The 16925-nt window shown below is 40.2% G+C and overlaps 1 protein-coding gene across 1 annotated transcript in view; it reads right to left on the bottom strand.

Moving 5' to 3' along the window:
- The window catches only part of CSMD1 (CUB and Sushi multiple domains 1), a 1461432-nt gene that overhangs the window by 74522 nt on the left and 1369985 nt on the right, over positions 1 to 16925 (bottom strand). Inside the window, exon 52 of the mRNA XM_060085850.1 lies at positions 2963 to 3148. Within this exon, the coding sequence (XP_059941833.1) occupies positions 2963 to 3148 (186 nt within the window). The remainder of the gene's footprint in view (positions 1 to 2962; positions 3149 to 16925) is intronic.

The following is a 16925-nucleotide window of genomic DNA, read 5'->3' as shown; positions in this document are numbered from 1 at the left end:
CATATGCTTAAAGATGAGTCGGCTGCTGTGAGAAGAGATTGTGGAGGGAGATGAATGGGGGTCGTTTCATGGGTGTGGGTGGAGGTGACTTGGCATGCATGAAAGTGACCTGAGTGGGCAGATGTGCTTTCTGGGTGGAGGTGATGGGACTCGATGTAATGAATGTGGGACGGGAGGAGGAGAGGCAGTGAGGAGGGGCTGAGGGAGTGTCCAGACTGCTGTCCTGAGCTCCATCCCCCCCACCCCCCATGTGGGTAGCCCAGAGCTTCCTCAGACGCACAGCCTGGCTTCTGCTCCTGTCCTCTCTTCCGTGTTCTCTTCTGCCCCAGTCCCTGGGCATTTCTCAGAACTGTGGGGACTCTCATATATCCTCTCCTTACACTAAGCCCACTTATCATGAAATCTATTTAATACTTAAAACTACCTCCTTGTGGGCTAGTGGGATGCACAGCCTTGGCTCACACTCCACCACCGTGCAGGGCATCCCTAGGCAGGTCCTGGCAACGCGACAACCACTGTGCTTTCATGACGCCCAAAGCATTAGCACCGAGCCAAACGATCACCGCACAGCTTTACCGGTGGCAGCAGAGGACCTCCAACAGGGCGCTTCGACTGTAACCAAACGCTTCTCCAGATGCTTTTATGACATGACCAATCAAATGTATTTGGTTGCAAATTGTGAATTTTGTGTATCTCAGTTACTTTGTATTAAGTCAATAAGATGAAGAAGACAATATCTTCTCCAGAGGACGACTATTACCATTGAATGATGTAACACAGACAAATGTTTGGAGTTACCGTTCAGAAAGGTGGGTCTGATTATCGCTTTCATCCCACCAGACCAAGCTCAGTCTCTGTGGCAGCGCCGTCTCCTCCATAAAGACTGACCCCAGTCCAGGCACACTCATTACTTCCTCTGTGTCTGTCACCTCTCCCCACAGTGTTTACATCAGGCCATCTGTCTAAGGCCCCGTACAGACGACCAGGCAGATGTCCTGGCAGAGCAGGGATGAGTTAGGGCGTGTGCAGGCCTCCCGCTAAGAGCAACTCCCTGGTTGCCCTGTGCCCAGAGGAGAGACCTCACACACTTTACTGGTGGAATCCAAGACACATTGTCTGCTTCCCCCTCTCTGAACTCTGCTTCTCTCTTTCTCTACCCTCAAATCAGGACTTAAAAAGCTATGCTGTGCTTCTTTTTTCTCATAATTGTCATGTAGTTAACCCTTGTGTTGAATTTCTATGACGCCAATCCACTTATTGGCCGATGTAAACCACCTGCTTTGGAATTCTGGAGACCAGGCTCCAGATAGCAAGTAGCATATAAAAAGATGCTCCACATCAAATGTCACTAGGGAAATGCAAACTAAAACAAGGAGATACCACTATATACCTATTAGAAGCGCCAAAATCCAGAGCACTGACAACAGCAAATGCTGGTGAGGATGTGTAACAACAGGAACTCTCATCACTGCTGGTGGGGATGCAGGATGGTGCAGCCACTTTGGGAGACAGTTTGGCAGTTTCTCACAAAACTAAACATACTCATCTTATCATATAATCCAGCAATCATGCTCCTTGGTATTTACCCAAAGGATTTAAAAACTTATGTCCACAAAAACCTATACACGGATGTCTAGAGCAGCTTTATTCATAATTGCCAAAACTTGGAAGCAACCAAGATGTCACTCAGCAGGTAAATGGATACAAACGGTGGTTCATCTGACAATGGAATATTATTCAGCTAAAAAGAAATGAGCTATCCGGCCATGAAAAGACATGACAAAACCTTAAATGCGTATTACTAAGTGAAAGAAGCCAATCTGAAAAGGCTACTGTGTGATTCTAACTATATGACAGTCTGGAAAAGGCAAAACTATAGAGACAATAAAAAGATTAGTGGTTGCCAGGAGTTGAGGGGTAGGTATTGTCTCAGCAGTGCGTTATGGACTCTCAGGAATGCAATAATTATTTGCAAAAAAGAAAAAAATAGATTAAAATGACAGCAAGGAAAATAAAAAGAATGCAGAAAAGTTGATTATTTTGTGTAAACATTTATATGTTCATACCTAAAATGTTCAAATAATTTTAATGACCAAAACACTATACACAAAAAAGTCAATAAATTAATATTATAATAGAAGCCCATGAGATCTATTTTGCAAATATCTTAAGAGCAAAAATATTGTATATGTAGAAATACTATATAGTTTTCAATTTTTAGAAACTAGGTAGTTAGATTATTTCCAATTTGAGGCAGTTTTGTAGAGCAGCAATGAAACTCTTGGTATAAATTGTGTGTGTGGGCATATACGTGTGTGTGTGTCTGTGTGTCTGTGTGTGTCAACTTTTGTTCTTTTTGGCTTTGTGTTATGGACTTATTATTTTTTAAGACAAGTTTGAGAATGAACCCAAACTTTTGACCCTTTTAAGAATATTATTACATACTGTAAATAGCGTTCCAGAAAACTTACCCCACTTCACAAATCAGTGATATATTTATTGAGCATCAGTGTGTTATGCAGAAAGGGTGATAAAAAAATAGACTGGGCATTGCCTTGAACCTCACGGAACTTACAGTGAGATGGGAGATGCAGAGGAAGCTCGTGTTGAATTACGTTTTAATGCTTTGTGTAGAGTGCTTAATGTCTCAATAACCTCTTGATTGCATCCCTCCAAATAGAAAATGGCAGCACAGTCAGGATTTGCTGTGTAAATTTCATGGTCTAGGTGCTGACGGAACTAACATGATTCCATATGACTCACCTTCAAGACTGCAGAGCTTATGGTAAATGGTCAGAGTGGCTGATATGGAATAAACTGGCGTTAACATGACCACACTGCCAGAGATGAGCCCTCACACGCTGTGGGAGAGGATCTCACACTTTGGAGCCTAGAGTTCTCACCAGCGTATTCCGTTCCTCTTTACATCTGCAAAGATGGGCATGAGCATTAGAACACTTACCGTTACAGGTTGGGGGCTTCCCCCTGTTGCTCCACAATCCATCTTCTTGACACACAGCTGTAGCCTGTTGACCGGCGTCCAGCTTAAAGCCCTCGTTACACTCATAGGTCACTTTACTATCCAACGTGAACTCATTCCCCGTGAATGAACCGTTTCCTGGGGACTCTGGGATTCCACAGGACACAGCTGGAAAGAAATGAAGCAAGCACAGGGTTATTCTGATAGACGTTATGAAATTTTCTTCTTTTCGTTTTCTATTTTTCATCTCAAAGATGTATAAAACCTGTTAGATATTTGCATTTCTCACATGTGTCATAAGTATGCACATTTCCAAAGTTGTAAGGGTCTTAAGAGTGAATGGGAAACAATGGAAAATGGGTCAGAATACAGTATGTTTAAATTTATTATTCCAGAAGGTATGTCTGACGGCTCTCACGCAGTTTAATCACATGGACACGCCTTATCATATGGCCGTGGTCAAGAGAACAGTGTGATGCATTCTACTTTATTTAATACTAGAAAGAAAGCATAGAATAATATCTTTACCATCACAAATATATCACCATATTGATCCCTTGGTTTCGAGACTTCATAGGAATCAGAGTAAAGAATCGCCCACCTCAGGTCTCAAAAACCTCCCCCAGCTTAAGTCTTCCCGCCCACCAACTCGCCAAAGACTCATTTTCCTTAAAGCACCAGGAAATTCTGTTAAACGGTAAATATTACCTTAGCTAAGAGCATCAAAGCATCCATTGTCATAAAATGTATTAGTTATAAACTATCTGTCAGAAAACAGGTCTGCAGAACTAAGGAATTAAGGGGAGATCTTAGAACAGAAGGCTCAGTCCTACAGAGATACGCAGGCTAGCTTTTACGTGAAAGGTCAGGCAAGAAAGGGGTATGAATGAAAAAGAAATTTTAAAAACTAGTAAGATGGAGGGAGAGGTCAATATGAGCACTTCCTTCTGAAATTTACTAGCTCTGATCCAGGCTTATCTGCTATGAGATAAACAAACAAACAAGAACAATACTCAAGTTAAATAAGTTACAGTAAGGAACACAGAGTAATGCAAGGGGATAAGAAGGAATTCCCAACAACACACCCAATTCAGGTGCTCTTGTCAAAGGGAAGCTCTGCAATCACTAAATTAAGGATCTTCTTTTACTTAATTAAAGCCTAAGATATTATGGATTTTAAATCATCATGGGTTTTAAATTTAGATTATTTAAAGATTTTCCCACAGATTACAGTGAGAATATACACAGTATGATAGAGCTGGAAGGACTGGTTGAAAGAGTTTACATAAAAATACAATTTACAGGTAAGGAAGAGAAAGATAAAATGACTTGCCTGGGTTAGCACAGCGACTTTGTTTAAAACCTAGGGCTGGGGACTTCCCTGGTGGTGCAGTGGTTAATAATCCTCCTGCCAATGCAGGGGACATGGGTTTGAGCTCTGGTCCAGGAAGATCCCACATGCCATGGAGCAACTAAGCCCATGCTCCACAACTACTGAGCCCATGCTCTAGAGCCCGTGAGCCACAACTACTGAGCCTGTGCACCTAGAGCCCGTGCTCCGCCACAAGAGAAGCCACCATGAGAAGCGGGCACACTGCAACAAAGAGTAGCCCCCACTCGCCGCAACTAGAGAAAGCCCGAGTGCAGCAAAGAAGACCCAATGCAGCCAAAAATAGATAAGTAAATAAATTTATAAAAAACAACAAGAAAAAGTAACACCTAGGGCCAGAGAACAGACCTGATCCCCAAGTGAGACCACCTTCTGCTCTACAGGAGCCCAGGCCACCTGTGGTTCAGTGTCAGTTTTTTGGTTATTGTCTTTGTTATTTTTTCTTTATCAAAATCTTCAATGAATGCAATGGGAAATTATCAGAGGAGTAAAAGAAAAATGTAGTGCTGATAAAAATCAAACTTCTGGGAAAAGCCAAGCTCTAAAATTTCTCTTGTGCTTAAATTTATAATCAGCTATTTCAACCATCTGAAATATACATAAGTGTGTGTATGTGTGTGTGTGTGTGAAGCATAATAAAAATTTTCAAATGGAAAACAAAAAAACATAGACATATGGACATCATTTTGGACAAAGTATTGAAAATAATTGAATTATAACCTTTGGCTTTCCAAAGCCGCTGCTTTGCCAAGGCAATGTATCAGTGTGAAGGCTGCTAAGTATTTTGCAAAATGTTCAGCTTAAATTACTGAATGTAGTAAAGGTCCTTTACGATCAAGATCTCAGAGTATTGCCTGCCAATGTCTTGTTTCCTCACCATTTTCTCTGAGATTTCGCTCTAATAATCATTTGTTCATTCTCGCAAACCTTAATTTCTCTGCCACTCACTGAAGCGTGCCCAGCGTCCTGCTTCCTTACAATTCTCATCTGGGGAGAACACCGAATGAAATGACATTCCTCTGGCAGGTTAAATGGGAAAGATGACATTCATTCTACAAGCACACAGGAAACCCTACCTTGCAAGGATTCAGACCCAGGAGGCCAAAACAGAACAGCTTTATAACTACTTCTGTTAAATCTGGAAGCTTATTGCACAAGTGAACCCTGATTCCCAGGACTTAAGAAGGTCCTACTTCCATGTTGTCTGATCAACAACTGGGAATCGTTTTTGGCCTCGAGCTGTAGGTTTTAGACCCTAGAGTGTCCTAACATCAGGCTATGTGGCAGAGCTCAAAACAGAGGTTGGCACTCTATTAAAAATGGAATTCTTACACTTCTGGTTCAATGAAGAACAGATGGAACAATTCTCATAGACTTATAAATTTAGGCTTATGGGTTGAAGGCAGTTTTCTGCTAAAATCCAGTATTCATTCATCTATTCATTCATTCCAGAAATTCTGCATGATAACTATTACATGGCAGATAGTCCTTAGATAATTTTTTAACGTCAGTTAGCTAAATGTATACAACTTTCAAAACCTGGAGAATTTTCTTACTTTTGGCATAGCTGAAGGGAGTAAAATTTCTTGTGTTTTTGTTTGTTTTGTTTTTTATTGTACTAACATAGCTTTATATTGTCTGGTAACCCAGACCAACGATCACATACTCATATCATGAAATTTACCTTCTGTTTGAGACCACAGGTTTTAAAGTCAGACATCTGCATCAGCTCTAGCCTCTGGCATTCGCCAGCTCCATGACTTGAGTCACTTAATGACTTGTTTCACTGCTCTCAGGTTAATAATACTCACCCCAAAGGTAATTGTGACGACTGCATGAAATAATGTGTACAAAACCATTAGCACTGTATTGACACCATGTAGGCACTCAGTAAATGACAAAACATTAACTTTATATGCATGCATCTATACACACAATTTTTACTTATTTCTTTTGTAAATAAAGATATGAATTGCAAGGAACAACTCCTTTTAATATATTTGTTAAAAGAGAGCAAAATGTAAATCAGAAGGAAGCTGGTTTATTTCTATTACATATCTCATGAGAGAGTTGTCATTTTGGTTTTAAATAATTGGAAGAGACACTTCAATTTCCATTGTTGCAGCCTCCTTTAATAGTACAAAATCCATGTGGGATTTTTTCTTTTCATATTTAAGGCCATAAAGGGAGCAATTTTTCTTGTCTCTGCAAGTTTAAAACACTTCTCTTATTGTTTCATACTTCTTTCAAATACTTGTTCTCTGAAACTTACAATGGCTCCTTCTTTCTGCTGCTCCTCAGAGGCTCCAACACCTCACCATTTGCTTTGCTTTTCTTTTTCTTTTTTTTGTTTCCCCTTCAAAAAGCTCAGTGATTCCTGGGCTTGAACTATGGCCTTAGACTTGTGATTCTCATATATTGACATCCACGTTATCACCAGCTGCCTACTGAATTTCCACTTGGGCTCTGCCCACGCCTCAAGCCAGATTTGTGCATATCCTAGGTTGGTAGCTGTCCCTCACACAGCTGTCCTGACAGACTGCCTCAGTAAACCGTTCTCCCAGTAATTCGGTAAGTCGAGTGAGATCCTTTGATTCAGCAGGAAGTAGGAGGGTTCTTTCCTCCTACTGCTCTCATGTGGTTGACTGACAATCACTGCCTGAATATTTAAAAGTTTACTTCACACTCTCTGCTTTTTTCTCATTTCCCATTACCAGTATCCTAGTTCGCATCCCCGCTACCTCAAAATGGTCTATCTTTCTGTTATCAGGACCCCACTTGGAGGGCTAGGGCAAACCCAGAGGAAGGCCACCCATAATAGTATAAAACAGGGAAGAGAATGAGTGTCCTGAAGCAGGGTTTCCTGCGGCCTGGTTAAGGTAAGAGGCATGGTAGGTAATAAGGTCTGAAATGGGGCATCCAGGAGGTAATCCAATAGGTACCCAGATCATAATCAAAAAGACATAGCCGGGCTTCCCTGGTGGCGCAGTGGTTGAGAGTCTGCCTGCCGATGCAGGGGACATGGGTTCGTGCCCCAGTCCGGGAAGATCCCACATGCCGCGGAGCGGCTGGGTCTGTGAGCCATGGCCACTGAGCCTGCGCGTCCGGAGCCTGTGCTCCGCAACGGGAGAGGCCACAACAGTGAGAGGCCCGCGTACCACAAAAAAAAAAAAAAAAAAAAAAGACATAGCTGAACATCAAATATGACAGGAGCATCACCACATATGAAGGACCGCTGATCAGCCCTGGAGCTGGAGGGATGGAGAGCAGATGAAATGCATGGTAAAGAAGAGGATGTGGTGAGAGGTGCAGAATGGGATCTGAGCTGCAAGAAAAAATGGCAACCCTCTCTCACACTCTGCCTCAGGTGCATGGAAGGAAAAAGCCAGTTTCCCAAATGGTGACCTGTGAATTGCTGAGGGGTCCTAAGTATACAGTGCAAGCATATGAGAGTTTCTGATTAAGACTTATATGTATATATGTGTGCCTTTATATATGTATGTGCACATATAGTCAAAAATCATGAGAATATTCTAGATTGTCTAGATTACTATTTATAATTGGGTTCTACTATATATCAGGGCCTGTATTTGCTCTTGTATTTATAATCATGTTGGAGCCAAGTAATTTGTTATAATCTAAGGAGAAAAATACCAGAGGCAGATAATATAGAACTCATGGGCCTGCTTCTAGTGAAAGCCAAATGACTTTACAGCAGGTAATAAAAATATAAGCTATATAGTTGTTCATATGGTGAAAACGATAAAAAGGTTGATTCTTTATATATGTATGTACATATATCCATATACATATATATGTATGTATATGGATATATGTACATACACACAAACACTACAGAGTAGTATCCATTAGTAACATATCACTTTTCAAGTAATAATTGAGTTTAAGAAAAACATTATCAGGCTTTCCTGGTGGCTCAGTGGTTAAGAATCTGCCTGCCAGTGCAGGGGACACGGGCTTCAGTCCTGGTCGGAGAAGATCCCACATGCTGTGGAGCAACGAAGCCTGTGCACCACAACTACTGAGTCTGCGCTCTAGAGCCCGTGAGCCACAACTACTGAGCCCACGTGCTGCAACTGCTGAAGCCTGTGCGCCCTAGAGCCTGTGCTCTGCAACAAGAGAAGCCACTGCAATAAGAAGCCCACGCACTGCAACGAAGAGTAGCCCCTGCTTGCCGCAACTAGAGAAAGCCCACGTGCAGCAACAAAGACTCAATGCAGCCAAAAATAAATAAGTAACTTAAAAAAAAATTATCATCCAACCGGTTAAATTATTTTCTAACTTGAATTTTATAGGTTTTATATGCATTTAATTTTCAAATACAAACGTATAAGCATAATATGTTTGTGTATGTTTAATAACAGTATAATAATTCAATTCAAAACTAGGTACATGAAAATATTTTATAAAATACTGATTTAAAAGATCCATAAATGATGTGGGTTTGTATTGTGTATGTACATATATCTATGTATGTACGTGTGAGCAGATGTACATATGTATATACAATCATGTATGAAACAATATCTACATCTTACTTTACATAGGATTTACAGTTTATATATCATTTTCACACCATGCTTTTTCATTCATTATTCACCACAAGCCTATTAAATAAGAGACCTTATTCTATTTTCTTACTGATAAAGATACAGATGCTAGATTTTTTTTATGATTTGTCCCAACTCTAACACTCACTAAGTCAAAGACTGAGGTCTCAAACCCATGTCTGCTGAATTTAGATAGAATCTTCTATTGCATTTCAATAGATTCCTAGACCATTATAATTGTCTATTTTCAATTTTATACCTGCCAGATTAGCCTTCATTAATGTCTTCATAACTTTATGCTCATTTTAAAACTATACAGTAGTTTCCTATTTCCTATAACATTAAACTTAAACTACTGTTTCTGGCTTTCAAGGCCAACCAAAATCTCCTTCTGAGTCCCCATAATTCTCCACTCCCCCCAAAACTGAGCTGTGTGTGGCCAGCTGACCCTAAGTATCCACTCCCCCTGGCTGGCTCACCCTCACTTCCTCACCTTAGTTTTTTGGTGTCTTTCCAACAAATGCCCTCCCTCATCTGTGCCTATTTAAGCCCAAGGTAGCAGATTGGTTTCATTCCGTGTGTCTTATTAAACTTAGCAAGTATTTATCTGAAGTAAAGTCCTCCTTCCCAGAGACATGGGAATGCAGTTTCTGCAGCTGTCTGTAAGTATTACCTTGGGCACAGCCTTCCTAAAATTACTAGTAACTTTGAAAAAAATATCAATAGGGCTTCAACAGTGCCTTCTGGTGTCCATGGCATCAGATTATCACCAAGACGCCTCTTCTTGGGTGGATGTTCAACATATACACATATTTTGTGATGTTAACATTTCACTATCGACTTTCTTGAAACAGAAAATTACAGCTTTGTTTTCCAGAAATATGCACTTTTTTGGTACTAACTGCTGTCAAATGGGTTAACTGCCAAATAAAAGTACTAAAATTAAACATGAAATATATGGTTGTGGATTTACCGTGCAGTAAATCCCAAACCTCTAGCAAGAGCATTTGTACCAGTGTTTCTTACACTTTAAAGTATGTATGAATCCCAGGGATGTTGATAACATGCGTATTCTGAATCCACAGATCTGGGATGGGGTTTGAGGCTGCTTCTCTAACGAGCTGTATGGTCTCAGAGGATGAAGGGTTCAGACCATCCTAAATGCTCCCTGGAAGGCTGCTAAGCCTTCCAGTCAGAATGCATTTGGTTTTTATCATCAAGCACTTTCCCTGACAGGGAGGTATTGTGCTGGGTATGGAAACGCCTGAGGAAAAACTGATGTGTTGTGGATGGTTTTCTTCCCGCTCACCCTGCCCTGGCTGAGAATTCTGTCCCCATTTACATGAGACTCTGGCAGATCTGCAAGTGCAAGAGAAGGCCTGCTATGCCTATGGGAGCCCATTTTAAAGCAGCCACTAATAACAACAACCAAGAATAACAGTAACAGTTCGTTAAGATGGAAAGTAAAGAGAAAAATACAAAGCAGCCTAAGAAGCCAGCACACCAGACACAGAGAAATGCTGTCCTTGATAAATAAAGATACATATTCCCTCAAATAGGAAGCTTTGCTTTGTTACAAGGAGATCCTTGCACTTCCCCCAAGCTGCTCTCTACACCAACACATGCTTTTAGAGTAAAACCTCAGGACATTCTCTGTTAACAATTTATGAAAAATGATCTTTGGATCAGTAGTTCTTGAGTTTCAGCCCCAAATCTGTAACCTATGATCTGTGTGACCCAGAGCATATACTTTAAAAATCTTTGATCCTCAATTTCCTCATTTGTATAAAGAAGGGCAAACTCAAAGTACTTTTTGAGAAATTTAAAATCTACAAAGTGCTTTGCTCTTTAAATAAAGTTCATTACCAAATGAAAATGGACTCACCCATAATTTGAACATGACTATATCCATCCACTCATTCATTCATTTTATCTACTCTGCCAATCTCTGTCTTATAACTGGTGCATTGAGACCACTTACATTTATTGTAATTATTAATATGTTAAGACTTATGTCTGCCATTTTATTTTTTTGTTTCTGTTTTCTTTTCCTGCCTTCCTGTGAGTTACTTGAACAGCTTTTGAACTTCATTTTGGTTTACCTACAGTAGTTATTTTTTGGCATATCTCTTTGTATAGCTTTTTTCAGTCATTGTTCCAGGTATTAACTATATGTACACAACCTCTCAAGTCTATTATTGTTGATATTTTACCAGTTTGAGGGATGTGTAGAAATCTTACATTCTTTTATATCCCTTTATCTGCCCCTATTAATAATATCTTTTAATTATGTTTTTCTGTATACATTGAGAACTACATTAGGTAATGTTATAATTTTTGCTGCTGTTGTCAAACACAATTTAGAACACTCAAAAAGAAAATGAGGGCTTCCCTGGTGGTGCAGTGGTTGAGAGTCCGCCTGCCGATGCAGGGGACGCAGGTTCGTGCCCCGGTCCGGGAAGATTCCACATGCCACAGAGCGGCTAGGCCCGTGAGCCATGGCTGCTGAGCCTGTGTGTCTGGAGCCTGTGCTCCACAACGGGAGAGGCCACAATAGTGAGAGGCCCGCATACCACAAAAAAAAAAAAAAAAAAGAACGTCAATTGTATTTACCCATACTTTTGCTCTCTTGTGTTCTTTTTTCTTTCCTGATGCTCTAAGTTTATTATATTTTTTTGTTGTTGTGTGTTTAGAGAATTTCTTTTAGCCTTGCTTCTAACGTAGGTCTGCTGGCAATGAATTCTCTTAGTTTTTCAGCATTTGGTAATGTCTGGATTTCCCCTTCATTCCTGAAGGGTATTTTTGCTAACTATAGAATTCTGGACTGATTGTTCTTTCCTTTCAGCACTTGAAGAATATTGTCTTATTTCCTTTTGACCACCACATTTTTGATGGGAAATCTACTGTAAGTTAGATCTTATTTTCCTATAGGTAATCCACTGTTTCTGTCTGGATACTTTCAAGATTTGTTTTCTTGCCTTTAGTTTTCAGAAGTTTGACTATCTTGTGCCTTGGTATGCATTCCTTTGAGTTTCTGGTATTTGGGATTCACTTAACTTTTTGAATCTGTTAGGTCCACATATTTTGCCAAATTCGGGAAGTTCTCAGCCATTTTTCCTGAAGTTTTTTTCAGGCTCTCCTGCTTTCTCCCTTCCTTCTGGGACTCTGATGACACAAATGTTAGGTCTTTTGTTTTAGTCTCACATTCTCTGAAGTTCTTTTTTACCTTTCTTTTTGTTTCCAAGTATATTTTCTCTTTGCTGTTCAAAGTGTAATTTTTATTTTTCTATCTTCAAATTCACTGGTACTTTCCCCTGTCTTCTTCATTCAGCTCTTGAGTCCACCTACCAAGCTTTTAATTTCAGTTGTATTTTTTAGTTCTACTCATTCCATTTGGTTTCTCTTCATATCTTCTATTTCTTTGCCGAGACTTTCTATTTTCTAGTTGATTCTGCAGGCTCACAACTTCTCATGGAAGCATATCTATGAAGGCTGCTTTAAAATCTTGGCCAGAGAGTTCTAGCATCTGTGTCACCTGGCATTGGCTTCCATTGTCTCATCTATTTAGTTTGTTATCTTCCACTTTCTTGGTATGGTAGGTGATTTTGCATTAGCACCTGGGCATTTTGGCTATTATGTTATAAGGCTCTGGCTCTTATTTAAATCTTGTGTTTTGCTAGACCCTGCCTGATGTTGCTCCAGTTGGTGAAAGGAGCTTCAACCTCCTTCCTGCCAGGTACCAGTGATAGTCCAGAAGGGTGCGGTCCTTGCTGGGCAGGGTGGGAATTCAGACTCTCCTCCAGGTCAACATCACTACCTCCCTGGCTGTGAGAGGGAGGAGGTGCCTCTGCAGGGCTCCCCATGTGACCTCACTGACCTAGAGGGATGGTCTTGCTACAGCTGAGGAGTGGAAATATTTCTGTGCATCCTCTCCAATGTGCATCCTCTGATACCACCCAGTAAGCAGGGGGAGGGGAAGCTCATCCCCACCAGGTGGGGTGGGAGCCCAGTTTCCCAAGTGGTATCACTGACTGCCCAGCAGGGATGAAGCCACATCCCCTCACTCAGCCTCCACAGACACCACCCATTGGGAAAGGTGGGGGCATCGCAGACAGCCTGGGGGGCTCTCCACTCACTCTTTGCAGTGTAGGGGGCAGTTTATGGCCACAGTTTCCTCTGTGGGGTTTGGATGGAGAAGAATCATTACTGACAAAACATTTTCTGTCTTGTCTGACTTTCCTGGTCTTTTGGCAGGAAAAGCAGGCTTTCATTGGGGATTTTTGTCTGTTTCTATTGGTGTTTCAAGGACTGTCTTCTCCAGCATCCATTCAGGAACACCTGAGGTAGAAAAGAGAACCCAGGGAACTCACCACTGAGTCATTCTTTTGGTTCTGAGGTGCCTAAGCCATTCTACCACCACCTCTCCACCTTTCAGAGTTTTCATATATATATTTTATATGATGTCCAGGGATATTTGTTGTACTTAGGAGGTGAAATAGAGAAAAGTATATCTATTCCATATTCATAGACGTAGAAGTCAGAACCTCCTTTTAGAAATGATTCTGAGGCTGAACAAGAAAGGGTTCTGTGATAGATTGGTAATGTCTGTCATAGCAAAGAATTTTAGAATTTGTCACCATGTACCCTGTAATAGCTGAACATATGCCATCTATTCCACTTATATGTGCACATCTTACCTGAGTGGTGCCCACGTTACTAATGGTATAAAATCCTTATAGCACAGAACGTGTCATAAATCTTTTCACCCTTTCCACTGTCTTAAATATCATAGTGCTTAATAAATACTTTATTTCTAGGAAATGGAAAAAATTATACCTTAAAAGGTAGCTGTTTAAAGTTTTTTAAAAATTATTATGACACAATTTTGGTATTTACTTAGATTTGTTTTAAGTAAATTTTGATTTACTTAGGTCATAATTTGAACAACAAAGGGTAAGGAAACCTTTCACCTTAAGCTTATTAAGTTTAAATATTATATTTTAATTTTGAATATTTTAATTGACCATATTATTTTGATGAAAATTATAAATCTAAAATTTATGGTCTGGAACTCTATCTGAAATTATATGTAGTTATTTTTAAGAAATGCCAGCTTTGATGTATTTAAATTAAAATTAACTCAAATTTCAGAATGGCTTCTAACGAGACAAAGGTAAGCAAAAAGGACATCTTCCAAATTATTGATTGCAAGCACACTGATTCCATTCCACATGTGATCATTTTCCAACCCCTTCAGTTTTGTGTAAACTGAGAAGCAAAGTCTAATTCTACTTGACGTACATTATGTAAAGCAAAAATTGACTATTTTTCTCATAATCAAGTCTATGAAATTGTGTTTGGTATTGTGTCTAACACAATCTACATGCATTTTCTCAGCTAATCTTCTCGGTTCTCCAGTCAGATAAGATTATTGCAGAAAAAGGAAAGTATGACTCAAAGAACTTAAATAATTTGCCTAAGTTCACATAATTAATAAATGGTGGAACCAAATTCAAATCCTAATATGAATGTATCACAACCAATATACTATCTACAACTGCAGCTCATTGGGGTAGAAAGCTTTTGAAGTACTTTCCAAGTTTATAATCTTTTGACTCTATTCAATTATGTTCAAGAAAATACATTATTGATATTGTCTTTTGGAAAATACCCAATGGGAGAAAAAAAAGGATTTATTTACTATGATTTAGCAAGAAAATCAACAGCATGATACTCAGAAAAGAGAGTTAACTTGCTCATGATAAAATATACAGATCCTGGGCCTCCCTGGTGGTGCAGTGGTTGAGAGTCCGCCTGCCGATGCAGGGGATACGGGTTCGTGCCCCGATCTGGGAGGATCCCATATGCCGCGGAGCGGCTGGGCCCGTGAGCCATGGCCGCTGGGCCTGCGCATCCGGAGCCTGTGCTCCGCAACGGGAGAAGCCACGACAGTGAGAGGCCCGCATACCGCAAAAAGAAAAAAAAAAAAAAAAAAATACAGATCCTGTGAAATTTGTAGGATTGTATTTTTAAAAAGTCTTTCTTTAGAACCATTAATATAGCTACTTATAAAAGAGCTATGTTTAGATAAAGAATTATCCTGCAGTTTCTACATGTTCTCCTACATATCAGGAAAGTAAACTTGTATGCATGCTCTAATAACATATAATTATTCAGCCATATATTCAGATAGTTATATCTACACAATTATAAAGCAAACTTAATTTGGCTGAAGTTCTAAATGAACTCAGCCATGCTTTGTGATGGGTTTTAGGTTATGGCAAATGGTCATTTTGTTCATGACACAGCATATACGACATTGAATCTCTTCCTAAGAAGAAATACCCTCCAATTTGATCAACTTTAACTTTATCTAACTTGAGCATTACTGCACTGCAGTGAGATTGATAAAGTAGAAATAATTACTCAATATATTCTGCATGCTGATGAGCTGACAGAGCTTTTGGAGAAACGGACTTTAGAATCAGTTCCCTTTATAGAATGTTTAGGATAATTTTCACTTTGGGCAAACAGCTCTACAGACACAATCTCATATTGTTCACTGGGAGCCTTTGGGACATATCTAAGAGATATTTTGCACATCCTGCCAATCAAAAAACAAGTACAATTTGTTACTTTATTCACTTGACAGATTTTTATGATCAACTATGTGCCAGGCCCCATGCTGTGCATGGTGTGAAGGATGGTGGTTAAACCAACCTTGTCCTTTCCCTCTTGAACCTTATAGTCAACCAGGGAGGGAGTCATGAGACAAATAAGCTCCCAAATATACAATTATATTGTAAAAACTGTAACTAGTGTCACGAAGGTTCAGAACAAGGTGCTGAAACAAAGGGGACAATAAGGATCGCTATTTAAATTAAGGCAGAAGGGCCCAGGAAAGGTCTCCCTATTGAAGCACCAGCCCTCAGGCCAGTGGTCCTGACTAGCACCATTCTTCAGAGGATGAAGCCAGGTGAGGCAAAAAAGTGCAGGTGAAATGCTGGGGAGTGGGGAAGGCTGGCGTAGTGAGCGGTTGGTCGGAAGGACAGTTGGGAGGGAGTCAGAGGACACGTTCTTAGTGGTGAAGTGTTGGGACTCCACACTGGGTCCTCCAGGATGTCCTGCAAAGGATGAGCTGGGCACTGACACAAGCCCATTGTGTTTTGGTCAGATCATCCTGACTACTGTCCCCAGGATGAGTTGAGAGGTGGTCAGGGAAAGCCTCTTGGGTGCTCCATGAGGAGGACATAAAGAGGTGGATGGGCTCGGCACACACTCAGTGGCTAGATTCAAGAGGACGTGGTGGTTGTAGGTAGGACTTCAGGTGGAAGCAAGAGAGGGAAGTGAATTAAGCAGCTGGCTGGACTGAGGGCCCATTTTCTGAGACAGGATAAACCCCAGGAGAGCAGATTGGAGGGGAAAAAAGGAGCTGTTTTTTTGCGATCAGAAGGCACAATAAGTATTTTAGTTAGACCGTTGGTCCCGTGAGTCTGGGACACAGAGGAAAGGATGGTGGGGTGGGGTGGTAAGGGTAGAGCAAGAAGAATATTTTGTATTTACTGCAGCCTTCCGTAACGCACTCTCTGAATCTCCCGATGTTCAGCTCCGATACGAGACTACACGGCTGAGGCCGTGAACTGAACAAAGTGTTGTATAATCTATTAACTATGTTTAAGGAATAAAACATTCTTAACATCCACTCAAACTTTCTTGTGAAAAGACTTGTCATTGTTTAATATTAATCCATAATTGATTAAAATATGTACCATGGAGCTAATTTGTTGGAAGATTAAAATATATCAGCACATTATAGAGTTAGGCTCACTGAAAGAAAACAGAATTTGTGTCCTTAGACATTTGGGAAATTTATTTCTCCCCAGAAATGTCTTCACGAGTTCACATGTTAAGGTTCTACTTTAAAAGTTTTATTTAGAGTAAACAATTCAAATAATATCACCTATTTGTTTCCTTTCCTATTAAT

The sequence above is a fragment of the Mesoplodon densirostris genome, chromosome 20 (genome assembly GCF_025265405.1).
Source record: "Mesoplodon densirostris isolate mMesDen1 chromosome 20, mMesDen1 primary haplotype, whole genome shotgun sequence".
Classification (NCBI taxonomy): domain Eukaryota; kingdom Metazoa; phylum Chordata; class Mammalia; order Artiodactyla; family Ziphiidae; genus Mesoplodon; species Mesoplodon densirostris.
The sequence above is the reverse complement of the archived record's forward strand: the minus strand, read 5'-3'. Positions and strand labels throughout refer to the sequence as shown.